The 14,800-nt window shown below is 41.2% G+C and overlaps 1 protein-coding gene across 4 annotated transcripts in view; it reads left to right on the top strand.

Annotated features, from left to right (window-relative positions):
* The window catches only part of FOCAD (focadhesin), a 199,783-nt gene that overhangs the window by 184,020 nt on the left and 963 nt on the right, over positions 1-14,800 (top strand). For all 4 annotated transcript variants that reach the window (XM_084627726.1, XM_084627728.1, XM_084627727.1 and 1 more), the window contains 7 exons: positions 2,634-2,749; positions 4,707-4,967; positions 5,780-5,869; positions 7,255-7,432; positions 9,923-10,020; positions 11,559-11,810; positions 14,264-14,339. In XM_084627726.1, coding sequence (XP_084483852.1) covers positions 2,634-2,749; positions 4,707-4,967; positions 5,780-5,869; positions 7,255-7,432; positions 9,923-10,020; positions 11,559-11,810; positions 14,264-14,339 — 1,071 coding nt within the window. The remainder of the gene's footprint in view (positions 1-2,633; positions 2,750-4,706; positions 4,968-5,779; positions 5,870-7,254; positions 7,433-9,922; positions 10,021-11,558; positions 11,811-14,263; positions 14,340-14,800) is intronic.

The following is a 14,800-nucleotide window of genomic DNA, read 5'->3' on the forward strand; positions in this document are numbered from 1 at the left end:
AGAAGTGAATAGATACCCCTTTGTATTAGTAGTGGGTGGTTCGTGAGCAGTGCTGATGTTGGGCTACAGAAGCAGAAAGCAGAGCAATTGTATTTTAGCCTGACATCCAAACTGGAAATGTGAAACCCTGAAGTAATTTTCGAGAAACATGATCATGAATATTTTTGTGATACATACTGAGTTCAGTCATAATAATAGTTATTCATGAATATTTGGATGAGGGATGGGTATTTGTGAATATGGTTATGAATCCTGAAAGTTTCACATGTTCTAACATGAATGATTTATTCATCCATAAACTGATAACAAAAGCAGATTATTTTCCTGTTTTAAAAAGTTCAGTGCTGCATTCGTGGAGCAGAAACAACACTATGTGATTTAGGATAGGCATACCTCACAACTACTGAATAACAAATAGCTTGGGTGAACAGTTTGCAAACAATTGACAGTCTGTAAATTATTAATCCAAACTATTTGGTGAATGCTTACAAATGACAAATACTTTTTTAACAATCTGGATTGGGTACCAAACAATATGCTAAAGAAAAAGGCTAAATTTCTATGTCAGATTCTCAAAATCACGAGCATAATGTTAGGCTCCTAAATCCATATTTAGACATTGAAGTGAATAACCTTATTTCAGAAGTAAAACTACTCAACAGCATCCATTACAGTGAACTTTAGGCTCCCATTTCTGAAAATTTTGGCCCAAATAAATAAGATTAATAACAAATGGTTCCACTTTCAAGTATTCTGGAAATGTATATAAAGCAAAGTTGAATTAAGACTAAGCTTGATAAATTTATGGAGGGGATGGTATGATGGGACTGCCTAAAATGGCATGTGGCCCATCAGTGACTGCCAGTAGCAAAAATTCCCAACGGCTGGTGATGGGACACTAGATGGGGAGGGCTCTGAGTTACTACAGAGAATTCTTTCCTAGGTATCTGCCTGGTGGGTCTTTCCCATAAGCTCAGGGTCTAACTGATTGCCATATTTGGGGTCAGGAAGGAATTTTCTCCTGGGTCAGATTGGCAGAGACTCTGGGGGGGTTTCGCCTTCCTCTGCAGCATGGGGCACAAGTCACTTCCAGGTTTAAACTAGCATAAATGGTGAATTCTCTGTAACTTGAAGTATTAAAAGCATGATTTGAGGACTTTAGTAACTCAGCCAGAGGGTAGGGGTCTATTTCAGGAGTGGGTGGGTGAGGTTCTGTGGCCTGCAATGTGCAGGAGGGCAGACTATATGATCACCATGTTCCCTTCTGATCTTAAATCTATGAGTCTAACTTTAAATGTCAGTATTAAATTTGAAATCCCTGTCCTTCGTGTGCAGCTACAATAGAATGAACTGTTATGAAAGCCATTCCATTGTGCAAAGCAAACTCTTTTCAGATTTGTATGGTTATCTTTATCAAGAGACGGACAATTTCAGATTTTTGGGGAGCCTGAACAGGACCCACTAATTACGAATTCAATAACTAACATAAGAACTCTATTCTTTAGAAAGATCCCCTACACCCAGACCAGAAGAATGTCTGTGCCCATGCTCCAACAGCAATAACAATGATTCACCTGTAGTTCTGTGAAGTTGACATTTACACTGGTGCACAGCATGCTGAATGTAAATGGAGCAGAACAGGCTGAGCTTAGCAAAAAAGGAATATCAATCCTTGGTTCCCCTTCATGGGGTTCTTTAATAGTTTGATTATTCTCTCCATTTAGCAAAGAACATTGATTCTTTTAATTCTCCATGTTCACATTTTAATGCTTTTCTTCTCAATTAAATTTGAGTGAATGCCACATGCTTGGATTCTGGACACATCCAAGGGTAATGAAGTTACATAAATAGAGAGAGAGGTCTGCTCTAAATGTTACCAGTGGTGTCACAAAAAATACAACATATTTCTGAAAAAAGAAAAGGAGTACTTGTGGCACCTTAGAGACTAACCAATTTATTTGAGCATGAGCTTTCGTGAGCTACAGCTCACTTCATCGGATGCATACCGTGGAAACTGCAGCAGACTTTATATATACACAGAGAATATGAAACAATACCTCCTCCCACCCCACTGTCCTGCTGGTAATAGCTTATCTAAAGTGATCATCAGGTTGGGCCATTTCCAGCACAAATCCAGGTTTTCTCACCCTCCACCCCCCCTCACAAATTCACTCTCCTGCTGGTGATAGCCCATCCAAAGTGACAACTCTTTACAGAGTGAATTTGTGTGGGGGGGGTGGAGGGTGAGAAAACCTGGATTTGTGCTGGAAATGGCCCAACCTGATGATCACTTTAGGTAAGCTATTACCAGCAGGACAGTGGGGTGGGAGGAGGTATTGGTTCATATTCTCTGTGTATATATAAAGTCTGCTGCAGTTTCCACGGTATGCATCCGATGAAGTGAGCTGTAGCTCACGAAAGCTCATGCTCAAATAAATTGGTTAGTCTCTAAGGTGCCACAAGTCCTCCTTTTCTTTTTGCGAATACAGACTAACACGGCTGTTACTCTGAAACATATTTCTGCTAGAATAAAAACGTTTACCTTCATTTTTATTTTTTCAGCATTATGGGCTGAGAACAAATTGAAAGTTAAAAGAATTGCATTGTAAACCATTCACTTTCTTCTCCTTTAGGGGAAGAGATTCAGCAACTTTGTATTGAACTTGCGGTGACCCAGGCTCAGTCATCTCAGAATGCTGCAATGCTCTTGGGGATGTGGGTAGTACCACCTCTAGTCTACAGTCTTAGCGTATGTATATCAGCGTTGCGCTCCAGAAGGCTTATGAATACTCTGTGTCCTCTTTTCTGTGTACAAGCTTCCTTACACAGGAAAGCACATCTTAATCCTGCGCACCTACATGCTTACTATTCCAGCCCTGCATTTCATCCAAACACAAAGTGACATTTGTGCAGAATTTTCTAAAAGTTTTGTTAGATCAGCAAATGGCTTTTAATGGCTCTCTGAAATTACTTATAACAGAGACTTCAAACTCAAGGCAGACTTGAGACTTTCCATCACCTATCTATTTACTTATTTTCCACTGAATGCATCCGATGAAGTGAGCTGTAGCTCACGAAAGCTTATGCGCAAATCAATTTGTTAGTCTCTAAGGTGCCACAAGTCCTCCTTTTCTTTTTGAGGATACAGACTAACATGGCTGCTACTCTGAAACCTGTTATTTATGTCAGTTATTCATCTTGCTTTCCTTCCTTTCTGTTCCTCTAAATTAGTCTTTATACAGTTGAAAGGGTAATCTATGTTAGCATCAAAATTCATGCTATCCTCAGATGAAAAGTGGGAATGAAGTTCTGGAAATTCAGTATGGGCGCTACAAGGCCCCCAGCAACACATAAAATTAGTGCTTTAGAAATCCTGCAAACTTCCACATCAACCATAGCTAGGATCAATAATGTCGCTCTGATGACTTCAGTGGAGCTGAACTGAGCTGAGAAGCTGGCCCAGAATCATTAGAAGAAAATCCTGCTCATTTTAGTCTATGATCCTCCAGTTCTCCATGGTTTAGTGAATTGGTAATCCATTTGAGTTGGTAAAGATGTTAAAAGTTTTGGGATTTGATAAGGGGTTTGTCATTGGCAAGGAGAAGACTCGAGTTTGAGCCTCTCATTTCTCAACACAGCAGAGTCTGCAGGCCACAAGGGCAGTGCATTCAGCTCCACGAAGTGGAGAATTTAGCCTCATCCTGAAAATTGAGAAGCAATCTTCAAGAGGTTTGAAGTACACTGCTTCTGCACTTCTCTGCCAAAGAATTGTACTGAGTTGTGCATTTTGCGTTGCATGGGTCAAGAGTTCTGCTGGAAGGCCCAAGTTGTAGTCTATCTGATAGGACACAATCCTCAGTATGTGAGAGAACCTGAGGAAAACTTAACAGATCACAAGGGATTAAATTACTGCTTCAACTAGTGTTCCTAAGCACTATGGTAATACAAATAATAAATAATAATAATAAAGAAGTGGGAGAAGCATCTATAGTTATTTGGGATGAAAAAAATTCAAAAGTGCCTCAAGTCCCAGTGACTTCGGCACTTTTGAAAATTTTACCCTTTGTCTATAGCTGAGGGACAATGGAGGTTTTGATCTAAAACTAAGAGCAGGTGGAGTCCAAATTTTTTAGCACAGAAGAAGAAAGAAACTATTTGAGTCACTGGTAAATCTCTTCTACTTTCTGCTGTAAATCATACTGGAAGATTAAGTTCTGTGTTCTGGGTACTGTACTCTAGAGCCATTTAAAACTTGCCAATTTTGCCTCTAATAATTAGTTAATGTTACCTCAATATTATTAAAAAGAAAAGGAGGACTTGTGGCACCTTAGAGACTAACAAATTTATTTGAGCATAAGCTTTCGTGAGTTACAGTTCACTTCATTGGATACTCACGAAAGCTTATGCTCAAATAAATTTGTTAGTATGTCAAATGCATTCAAAATATTTTGTAGTGGACAGTGGCTGATGAGGATAATGAAATATAGAGCTTTCCAACTCCAGGTGCCACAAGTCCTCCTTTTCTTTTTGCGGATACAGACTAACACGGCTGCTACTCTGAAACCTGTCAATATTAGTAATATTCCCTATACTTAATAAAAGGAATCACCTTAGGAATAGTGAGATAATGGTATTAATTATCTCAGGTAGTAGGAAAGACTTTGAGCAAAACCAATGTCCAGTAATGCCCTGTATTTGCCCTTCAGATGAAAACCAGGAAATATCTTTTTACTACTTTGCCCCTGTGGATGAAACACGTTGCAGAAGACAAACTACAGACTTTTATTGAAGTGTTTTTAGTACAGCATTTTGAAACGAAGAAGCACCCAAAAAATCCTGAGCTTTGCCAGAGCATCTTACAAGGACTCAGCCAGGCTATGAAACTTCCAAGCCCTGCCCAATACTGCTGGAGCCTTCTGTGCCAGGCTGCAGAGAAAATATTTGAGCTTTTGCCAGAAAAGATTCAGGTAAGAGAATTAAATATTCACATTCTAGTACAGAATTTTAAGGTTTTGGTTTTTTAGGGTAGGGAAGGTTTAGGGAGCAAGGCTGGATGGAGAGATAAAAAAGCCACTATAAGATGTTTACCTGAGTTTTCTACTGTTGGCAAAAACTTTTTTTTTTTTTTTTCATGAGATCTGCACTGAGCCATTAGATTTAAAATTCGAAGCAGGCGTTTTGGGTAAATAATCTAATACCATTCCGGTGAAAATTTCTTCAGATACTCTTTAGATTATGCAAAAAGAAAAGGAGTACTTGTGGCACCTTAGAGACTAACCAATTAGTCTCTAAGGTGCCACAAGTACTCCTTTTCTTTTTGCGAATACAGACTAACACGGCTGTTACTCTGAAACCTGTCTTTAGATTATGGTAATTTGTAGTGGACTTTGCCTCACAAATAATTAGGCAATTTAAAAAAAATAAAGAATTTGTACTGAGGTAAAATAATTGTTGAAATGGAAGCAGAGAATAATCATGGGAAAAAAAACAATTTTAGACAGAAAATTTCTCACAGTGGCAAATTTCTTGAGGACAACAAACAGAAAATACACAAAAGGAAAAGCACTTTTCTTTAGAAGTTTTCAACTTCTTGTTTTTGTTAAACAGTCAAATTAAATACATTCAAGTCCAGCATAAATGCAAAATAAGTGATATATTTTCCAGCTTCATTTTACTTAGAAACTTTATTAAATGATCCCAATGAATAACAAGGCCCTTAGTGTCTTCATTACTTTAATGATATTAAAATACAGTTATCCACGTTTTTTTCTTTTTCCAGAGAAGTGAAATGGAGATGTATATTGAGGTAGCAAAATGCCTCTCAGAAATGGCCGATGCAGAGGTTGACCGGATTGCCCAGTTCTCCAAGGTAATCGTGTTTCATTCCAGGCTTCTAGAACTCTCCCCAACACTTGTTTATGTATGGGATGAAGACTCACCTGTACAGTTTTATACATCATCTAGAATATTTTAACACCTCTCAAATATTGATTAATGTATCCTCACATCAACCCTGTGTGGTAATGTCATTGTCCTCAATTTACAAATGGGAAACTGAGGTAATGGGAAAAACTCCTATTGACTTCAGTGGGCTTTGAATCAAACCCTAAATGACTTCCCAAATTCAGACGAGTCTGTAGCAGGGTCAGTAACAGAAACTAGGTCTCCTAAATTCCAGTCTAGTGGTTTAACCACAAGACCAACCCCTTCTATACACTGGCCATCTGATTCTTTAAACATACTAAATACAATGTTGTAACCCACTGTGTCTGAGTTGATGTATCCTGGACACTGTTGCAAAATTGAAAAAGTGTATTGCAATTTTTTGATTTCACACTTGCCGCTATTATAGATTTACCACACAGTATTTCAAATGCATTCAAAATATTTTATAGTGGACAGTATGGCTGAGGAGGATAATGAAATATAGAGCTTTTCAACTCCAGGTCACTTGCTCAAATAGAGTTGAGATTGATAGTGATCCAAAGTTAAGATCTGGTGATGAATTGACCTCTGTGGAATGAGTTGGTGATCTCAGATCAAGCCCCCTTATATGCGGGTGTCCATATCACATAACCACCATGGTACCCTTGCTGGCAGACTCTGAGAGCAGTCCAAAAATTTTAAACAGGCCTTTGAAACTGAACTATCCTCTCACTACGAGGTTAGTCCCTTGGGATCAGGATGAAGTCACACTGGAAAAGCAGTATGAGAAAATCTGCATTGCTACAGTCCATGTTATTCCTGTTTTGTGCAACTAAGACTTACACCAGGGTTGTCACATTGATCCCTTCCATAAGCACTAATCATTGTTTACAAGTGTAAGCAGGGTCTGATTGTACTGACTTACATGCATTTCATAGAATCATAGAATATCAGGGTTGGAAGGGACCTCAGGAGGTCATCTAGTCGAACCCCCTGCTCAAAGCAGGACCAATCCCCAATTTTTGCCCCAGAACCCTAAATGGCCCCATCAAGGAATGAACTCACAACCCTGAGTTTAACAAGCCAATGCTCAAACCACTGAGCTATCCCTCCCCACTTTCATGTGCTATTATATGACCCCACGTGATATGTATTATATACTGTATCCTGTCCAATTCATTTAACCTCCCCCACCCAAAAAAAAAAGAAATCAGCTGGCTTAATGATTGAAGGATTCCTCCCATCTCTATACAGAGACATGTAGTATCTTTTACTGTTCTCACCCAGGAAGAATGTTTTACTTTAATCAAGTTTTTGTTGCTTTTGCAGAACAATATAGAAAAGACCACTTTCATCAAAGTGTATTTAGTTTCTCAAGGCCGACTGTGTTTGTTGAGCTTGAATGATGTGATTGGTATTGCGGTAAGATGCCAGCAGAAAGAAACTATGGCATGGATGTTGTTTCATAGTTTCTACCATGCCCGAATTGTAAGCCATGAAAATACAGGTAAGGCCACACTGAAGGAAGAAGCGAAAAAGCTTAATGAATCTGCACGAATTATTTTAAATAAAAGTTTTGGTCCAATCAAGTCTTTCTAGGTGTGTTATGTATTACAGTTGACCCTCGCTAGAGCGCGGATTCACATATTGTGCGGTCATGACGATGGATCCCAAATTTAAATATTTAAATTGGGACCCATGGTAACGCACTCCTGCTATAATGCGATCCCCACATTAACATGGTACCCTGCATGGATCCCGAACCCCGCGATCTAGTGAGGGTCCGGTGTATTTCTGAAGTATTATAAATGGATGTGAGGATTTTTATCGACCAAAATACAAGGTCACTGCTCTCCAAAATTTAAAGCCTAACTTATACAAATACAAATGGATAGGAGTTTAAATGGAAAGGACTTCAGACGTATTCTGTGTTTGAAGGATTTGCAAGAGTGCTGTATTTGATTGAATAAGGGAGGTTACTTAATATGTAAGCAGTGAGATGCATGAAAGAAGACACAAAACTAAGAGTAGCAGGAGATGATAAAAGGAGCAACTAAGAGGCAACCTAGGAAGGAATGGAGTACACACCCAATTTGCGCGTGGAAAGTGGTTGGTGTTTTGTTTGGATAAAGAAGGCAGGACTGTGTTTTGGATTAGCCAGGTCTGACTGATTGATGAAAAGACTGTGATTGATCTTGGTAGCTCTGACAAAAACTCAGTGAGGCAGTTATAGGGAAGGAATCTTATAGTTATACTGAACAGTTATATGGTGGTATGCAGTGGTGAGCTGGAGCCGGTTTGCACCGGTTCGCGTGAACCGATTGTTAAATTTTGAAGCAGTTTTAGAACCGGTTGTTAACCCGCTTCCCTGCAGGGGGCGCTGAGGCTTTGATGGGCTCAGGCTGGGAAGTGATATAATTCCTCCTCTGGCTGCCGGGGGCGCTGCGCTGCAGGAGCCATGTGGGCTGCTGCCTGGCCCTGGGCATGAGCCCTGTTGCTGCTGCTGCTCCCCTGGCCCTGGGGCTCCCGATGCTGCCTGGTGGGTCCCCGGCTGCTCTGCTGGGCCTGGGCTGCGTCCTGCTGCTCTCCCCATGAGTACCCACCACCCTGCCCGCAACCAGCCCCTGTCGCACCCCCTGCCCTGCCTCCAGCCACCCCCGCATCCCCTGCTTGCAGCTAGCCCCTGTCTCCAGCCACCCCCGCACCAGCCCCTGCTGCACCCCCTGCCTGCAGCCAGCCCCTGCTGCACACACCCCCTGCCCTGCCCGCACCAGCCCGTCTCCAGCCACCCCCGCACCCCCTGCCCTGCCTGCACCAGCCCCTGTCTCCAGCCACCCCCGCACCCTCTGCCCTGCCCGCAGCCAGCCCTGCACCCCCTGCCTCCAGCTAGCCCTGCCCCATGCCCCTGTCTGCAGCTGGCCCCACATCCACTGGTGCCCTGCAGTTCCCAGGGCAGTAACCCTGCACACCTGCTTCAATGAGGGGGGCAGGGAGCAGCTGGGACCCACACATGTGCACACCCTAGGGTGACCAGACAGCAAGTGTGAAAAATCAGGACAGGGGGTGGGGGGTAATAGGAGCCTATATAAGAAAAAGACCCCAAAATCAGGACTGTCGCTATAAAATCGGGACATCTGGTCTCCCTAGCACACCCCCAGGGAGCGGCGGGGACCCACACATGTGAAACGGAGCTCATCTTCAGGCCCATCTTTTTAAAAAAGAACTTTAGGCAGGGTTAACATACATCCGTATTTTCCCGGACAGGTCAGGCTTCTTGGTTCTTAAATCGCCATCCGGGAGGAATTTTTAAAATACAGATGTATGGTAACCCTGTTGATACAAAAAATACATATTGGGGCACATCCCTTAAATCAGAACTTTTTATAGGGAACCCGTTGTTAAGATTTTGGCAGCTCACCACTGGTGGTATGCCCTTGGGTACTGGGAGGCTCCTTAAAGCACTAAGACTAGTTGATTAGGCATATAGCGACTGTATTAATTTTATTGATCAAATCTGCACTGGAAGAGGTTTTACACACCACTTCTTATACTCCCCAGATTCTTTCCCAACATGCACTGGACTCGACGCAAAGCCTAGATTTATTTGATTGGGGGGGTGATCTTCTGTGTTAGTGTTGGAACGTCATAATCAGGAATCTATATGGGATGTCCACAGAGCAGATCAATGATATCTGCAGGATGGAATTATTATGAAAGATTATTTTTTCATTATCTTTTTCAATGTATTGTTTTTAGTTTGCTAGCTTTAGGGATTGTTACAGTCACATTGTCTATGTTATAATGTGAGTTTCAGCTGTTATTATTAAGGTGCCTATATGCCTTTTGGCATGGGCACACAAAAATTAAATGTTATGATTGTTGCTATTATTCCTCCCCTGGCCTGCTGTTTGATTGCTATGGTGGTTCCTGGTACTTGCTTTTTAAAGAAGGAGCATTTGCTATCATTTTACATAAGACAATATTCTTGTTCTTACAGGAGTATTGAAAAGAATGGACTGGCTGTTAGAATTGATGGGCTATATCAGAAATGTTGCTTACAAGTCAATATCTATACAAAATGTGGATTTTAAAGAGGTACATCCTGTGAAAATAATATGTAGCTTTCAGAAAAAAATGGTTTCTAGTGTAATTTGTCCTTTCCAGGGAACAAGTATTCCCTCACTTTTTATCTTTTAGAATAATGTCCTGTTATCTCCATAAGGAAAATCACTGATCGTCCTCAAAAGGTTTTTAAAATAAGGGCATATATTTGAAGTCTTTTAAATAAGTAAGTCTAGCAACTAACCTGTGAGAACAATGACGGAGTATAAAAGGAACCTATATCATGTAGAACTCTATACACTTAGAACTGTTAAAAGGAAAAAGCTCCTTTACGGTATGTTAATTCATCTGTGGCATTCATTGTCCCAGTAGTTCAGAGTACTGCAGCTGCATTTTTTTTACAAGGGTTGGACAGTTTCAGGGCTACCAATATTATTCGTAGTTATGCTTACTAAGATACTTAAATCTCATGCTTTGGGGCATTGCTCGATTGCTGCAGAGCTCAGAAAGGATCCTCCTCCCTTGTTATACAGTATTCCAATACAGTATAGTACTATTGGCCATGTGCAGTATGGAGGTGAGCATGTGGCTAATCCTCCTAGAGCAGAGGAGGGCAAACTACGGCCTGGGGGCTGCATCCGGCCCTCCAGCTGGTTTAAACCGGCCCTTGAGCTCCTGCTGGGGAGTGGGGTCTGGGGCTTGCCCTGCTCCAGCCAGAGAACGGGGTCGGAGGCTGCTCCCGTGTGCTGAGGCTCCTGGAAGCAGCAGCATTTCCCCACTCTGGCTCCTATGTTCAGGGAAGCCAGGGGGCTCCCTGTGTTGTCCCCGCCCCAAGCACCACCCCACAACTCCCATTGGCCGGGAACTGCAGCTATTGGGAGCTGCAGGGGCAGTGTCTGCGGACAGGGCAGGGCGCAGAGCCACCTGCCGGACCTCCGCATAGGAGCCGGAGAAGGGACATGCCGCTGCTTCAGGTAAGCACTGCCTGGAGCCTGCACCCCTGACCACCTCCTGCACCCCAACCCACTGCCCCAGCCCGGAGCCTACTCCCACACCCTGAACTCATTTCTGGCCCCACCCCAGAGCCCTGACCCCCAGCCAAAGCCCTTACCCCCTCCTGCACCCCAACCCCAATTTCGTGAGCATTCATGGCCCACCATACAATTTCCATACCAAGATATGGCCCTCAGGCCAAAAAATTTGCCCACCCCTGTCCTTGAGCATCAGCTGTTGGTTGCTGCACGGAACAGGATGCCAGACTTATTGAAATGCCTGTCCATAAAGCATTATTTTCCAGTGTAGATAAAAAAAAATGAAGAAGTCCGTTGCTAAAGAAGTCTGGTTCAGAATTGTTTCCATTTGCTTCCCTTGCTTTAAGGATTGTAGTTTTTAAATACTGTTGTACTACTTTAAATTACAAAAGCCAGACCATTAAACTGCCTTTAGTCTTTCTCTTTTAAAGTTTGAGTATTCAGTTGCCTAGGATTTATCCTGGAGAATAAGATGTCGTAACACTTTTTTTCTTCTTTATTATTTAACTAATGAACCAAACTTGTCTGTTTCCTGTTTAGGCTGTAGACTTCCTGTTGTGGATATTTGCAGCTTCTGTGGTTGCCTGGGCTGACCATGCTACACCACTACTACTTGGCCTCAGTGCCAGCTGGTTGTCATGGAAACACAAAGAAGTATTGCCAGAATTGTCTGCAGATGATTTTGGCGAGCATCCAATTGAAAAGCTCTCTGTGCAGGAGACTCTTACTCTCCTTCCAAACAGTGTGCAGGTTTTGCTGGCTAAAGAGCCTTGGAAAGAACAAACGCAAAAGGTAAAGCTGCACATAATTTACTTTCTAAAGGCCTGATCATGCAAGATCAAGCACTTTCTGAGGGTGACAGATCACCCTCAGTTTTCAATGGAGTCAGCTCAGGTCTTATGTGAGGCTGCTGTTCTTTCCTCTGTATCTACTGTATCTGACTTGAGCTCTCATTTTTCTTTATCGCAGTCAGATATGACTTACTTAAAACATGCCCTTAAGATGCAAGTTGATAAGTGTTCTTTAAGGGTTGGTTGTTTAACATTAAGTAGGTTTACTTAGTGGGGAGGGGCGCATGCATGTGCGTACTTACTCCTGCCTATGGCTAGTTCGGCATGCAAACACTTAGGGGCAGATCCTCTGCTAGTGTAATTTACACCAGTGGACGATCTCTCCCTTCCCCCCACAGTTTATTGTGCACATCATTTACTTGCAAGCCTAAATTAGGTATGCACAAGTGTGTGCGTGAGATTATGTGCCTAATTCGGGAAATCTGACTTGAGTTTCCTGTAACGTATATAAATGGTGACCTCTGTACATTGACATTTAATTATTTTAAACAAACATGTATGCATTAAGGACTGGATCTTGCCTTCTTTGCATGTGCAAAACTCCCACTGAAGTGAGAGTTTGGAGGATGTGAAGAATGCAGAACTAGGCCATTAATGTGCAAATTTGTGATTAGGTTTTCGTAAAGCATTTGAGTCTGTGCCTTGAAAAAATAAACTACCCAGATATATCGGAAATATTGTATTCTCCTCTAGGCAACAGACATTACCAGAAAGGCAACAAAAATTGGAGGAAAGTAAAATAAATAAATAAAAACAAAAACTGATTAAAAATGATCTGGGTGCTGAAGGCATTGACTTTGGGAAGTCTGGCTAAGGGTATGTCTGTGCAAAAAAAACCCCAAAAACCCACAGAAGTTAGTCTCAGAGCCAGGTTCAACTGACTCTAGCTGGTTCAACTGGGCTAGCACTATGGGGCTAAAAAGAGCAATGTAGATGTTCTTGTGCAGGCTGGAGCCCAGTCTCTGAGATCCATTCCCTTTGCCAGGTTCCAGAGACCAGGCGCTGGCCCGAGTGAGAACATCTACACTGCTTCTTTTTAGCCATGTAGTGTGAGCCTTATGAGACTGAGTCAGTTGACCAAGGCTCTGAAATTCACTGCTGAGGTCTCTTTTTGCAATGTAGACATACCCTTACAGACTGATAAAGGAGGATGAGTGCAGATATTTAAAGGTGTAAACATCAAATATGGAGATGAATTATTTACTTTGCTTGCTATGCTACAAAGTAGTATAACTGGGGATAATGGGATGAAGGGAAATGTCCCCAGAAGGCAAAATTCAGACTGTCAGGCAAGATCTTGTGACAGTAAGTTGTACTAGGCTATATTAAACTGTGGAATATTCTTCCAAGGGAAATGGTGGTACTGCATTGCATGGAATATTTAAAATTAGACCGGACCAAATATTTGAATACTTACTAAGTGACCAATTCTGCATTGATGGGGAGATACACTGAGTGACCTAAAATGTGTTTTCCATCTCTTATTACTATGATTCTCCAACTCCTCTCAATCCACCGTAGTTCTGCAGTGTTTTGTTTTATTATTTTGCATGTCCACTGTTTTAGTTGGTGTTTTGCGTGAGTAAAGTTCAGAACTTTATTAACTGTTTTCTTTAGCAATTTTGTGTATTACAAACCACAGCGTCAGCATGCCTTGCAAACAAAATATCAAGTCAGCCAAATGGCTCACTGCTCCTTTTTTGCCCTAATGTCTGTCCCATCCTACCCAAGCCTGATGATTAAAAACTTAAGTAGCAGGTGTGCAAACAAATAGCCTTTGAAAAATAATTATAAAATCTAACATCAGACAGTAACTTTTGCCCTTTGACATGAAAGCTGGCTCTAAGCTGCAATCTAGTTCTAAATCTGTTTTACATCCATAACAATTTCTAATAGCTTAACAATGATTTTTGGAAAAAATATAAACATAGTGACTCTCATTTTCTATTTGATTTTTTTCTCTACACCACACCTTAGTTACTACTTTATAGATTTAATAGTAAGACACTGAATATTATATGTCTGTGCTAGGAATAAACAAGGTTCACCAGCAACCAAATAAATGATGTCTTGGGAATTCACTGATCAAAGATGAGTATCATCATAGAAATAGTCAACAGTAAGGGCTTGCCTCATTTTCATACTGCAGAAATAAATAACTTTGATAATCACTCAGATAATTCCTGTACTGTTGTGTTAAATGAAATACTAATGGACTGTTGTAATGCAGTGATGGGCAAACTCTAACGTGGGTGGATTTGCCATTCAGTCCGAATATACTGTAGCTAAACTTAAGTAGGGTGCATGTCTTAAGCCAGTCTGGTCCGACAGAATTTGTGGTGTTCTGATATGGACATTCTTTTAATTTACAACTGCTATTCATTTTAATCTTAGTTTATTGACTGGCTGTTTAATATAATGGAGAGCCCTAAAGAAGTGCTATCTGAATCCTCCAGAGACTTGTTGAAAGGTAATGTATTTCTGATATTGTTTATTCCTGTATTTCCTTCAGCAGAGGAAAACAGCATTAGTCTGTTAAAGAAGCAAAATGTTTGTAGGTTAACAACACGTTGATGACAGAATTACATATTGGCTTTAAGATAACCTCCACAGGCAAATAAACATTCTTCTCTTTTTAAATCCTTTTTCAGATTGTTTGATCCCTCCTTTTATCTCACTCACCAGGCAACTGAAAATCCAGACAGAATAATATTTTGCTCTCAGTTTTAGCATAAAATAGTGTCGAATGCTAAAAACTTTGTTAATGTCCAGTTAAGGTTACTGGCACACATCAATGGCTTGAGTACATGTTGTTATTTTTAAGGAAAGTTAGTTACAAAAAATATATATTTTTAAAAATTTCAAGTGTTAGTGCAAGCTTTCTTCTGCATTTCCTAGTGTGTCATTGTTGTGAGAAGACCAGTAATCCAA

Source organism: Lepidochelys olivacea (assembly GCF_965140295.1).
Source record: "Lepidochelys olivacea isolate rLepOli2 genome assembly, chromosome: 5".
NCBI classification, from domain to species: Eukaryota; Metazoa; Chordata; order Testudines; family Cheloniidae; genus Lepidochelys; species Lepidochelys olivacea.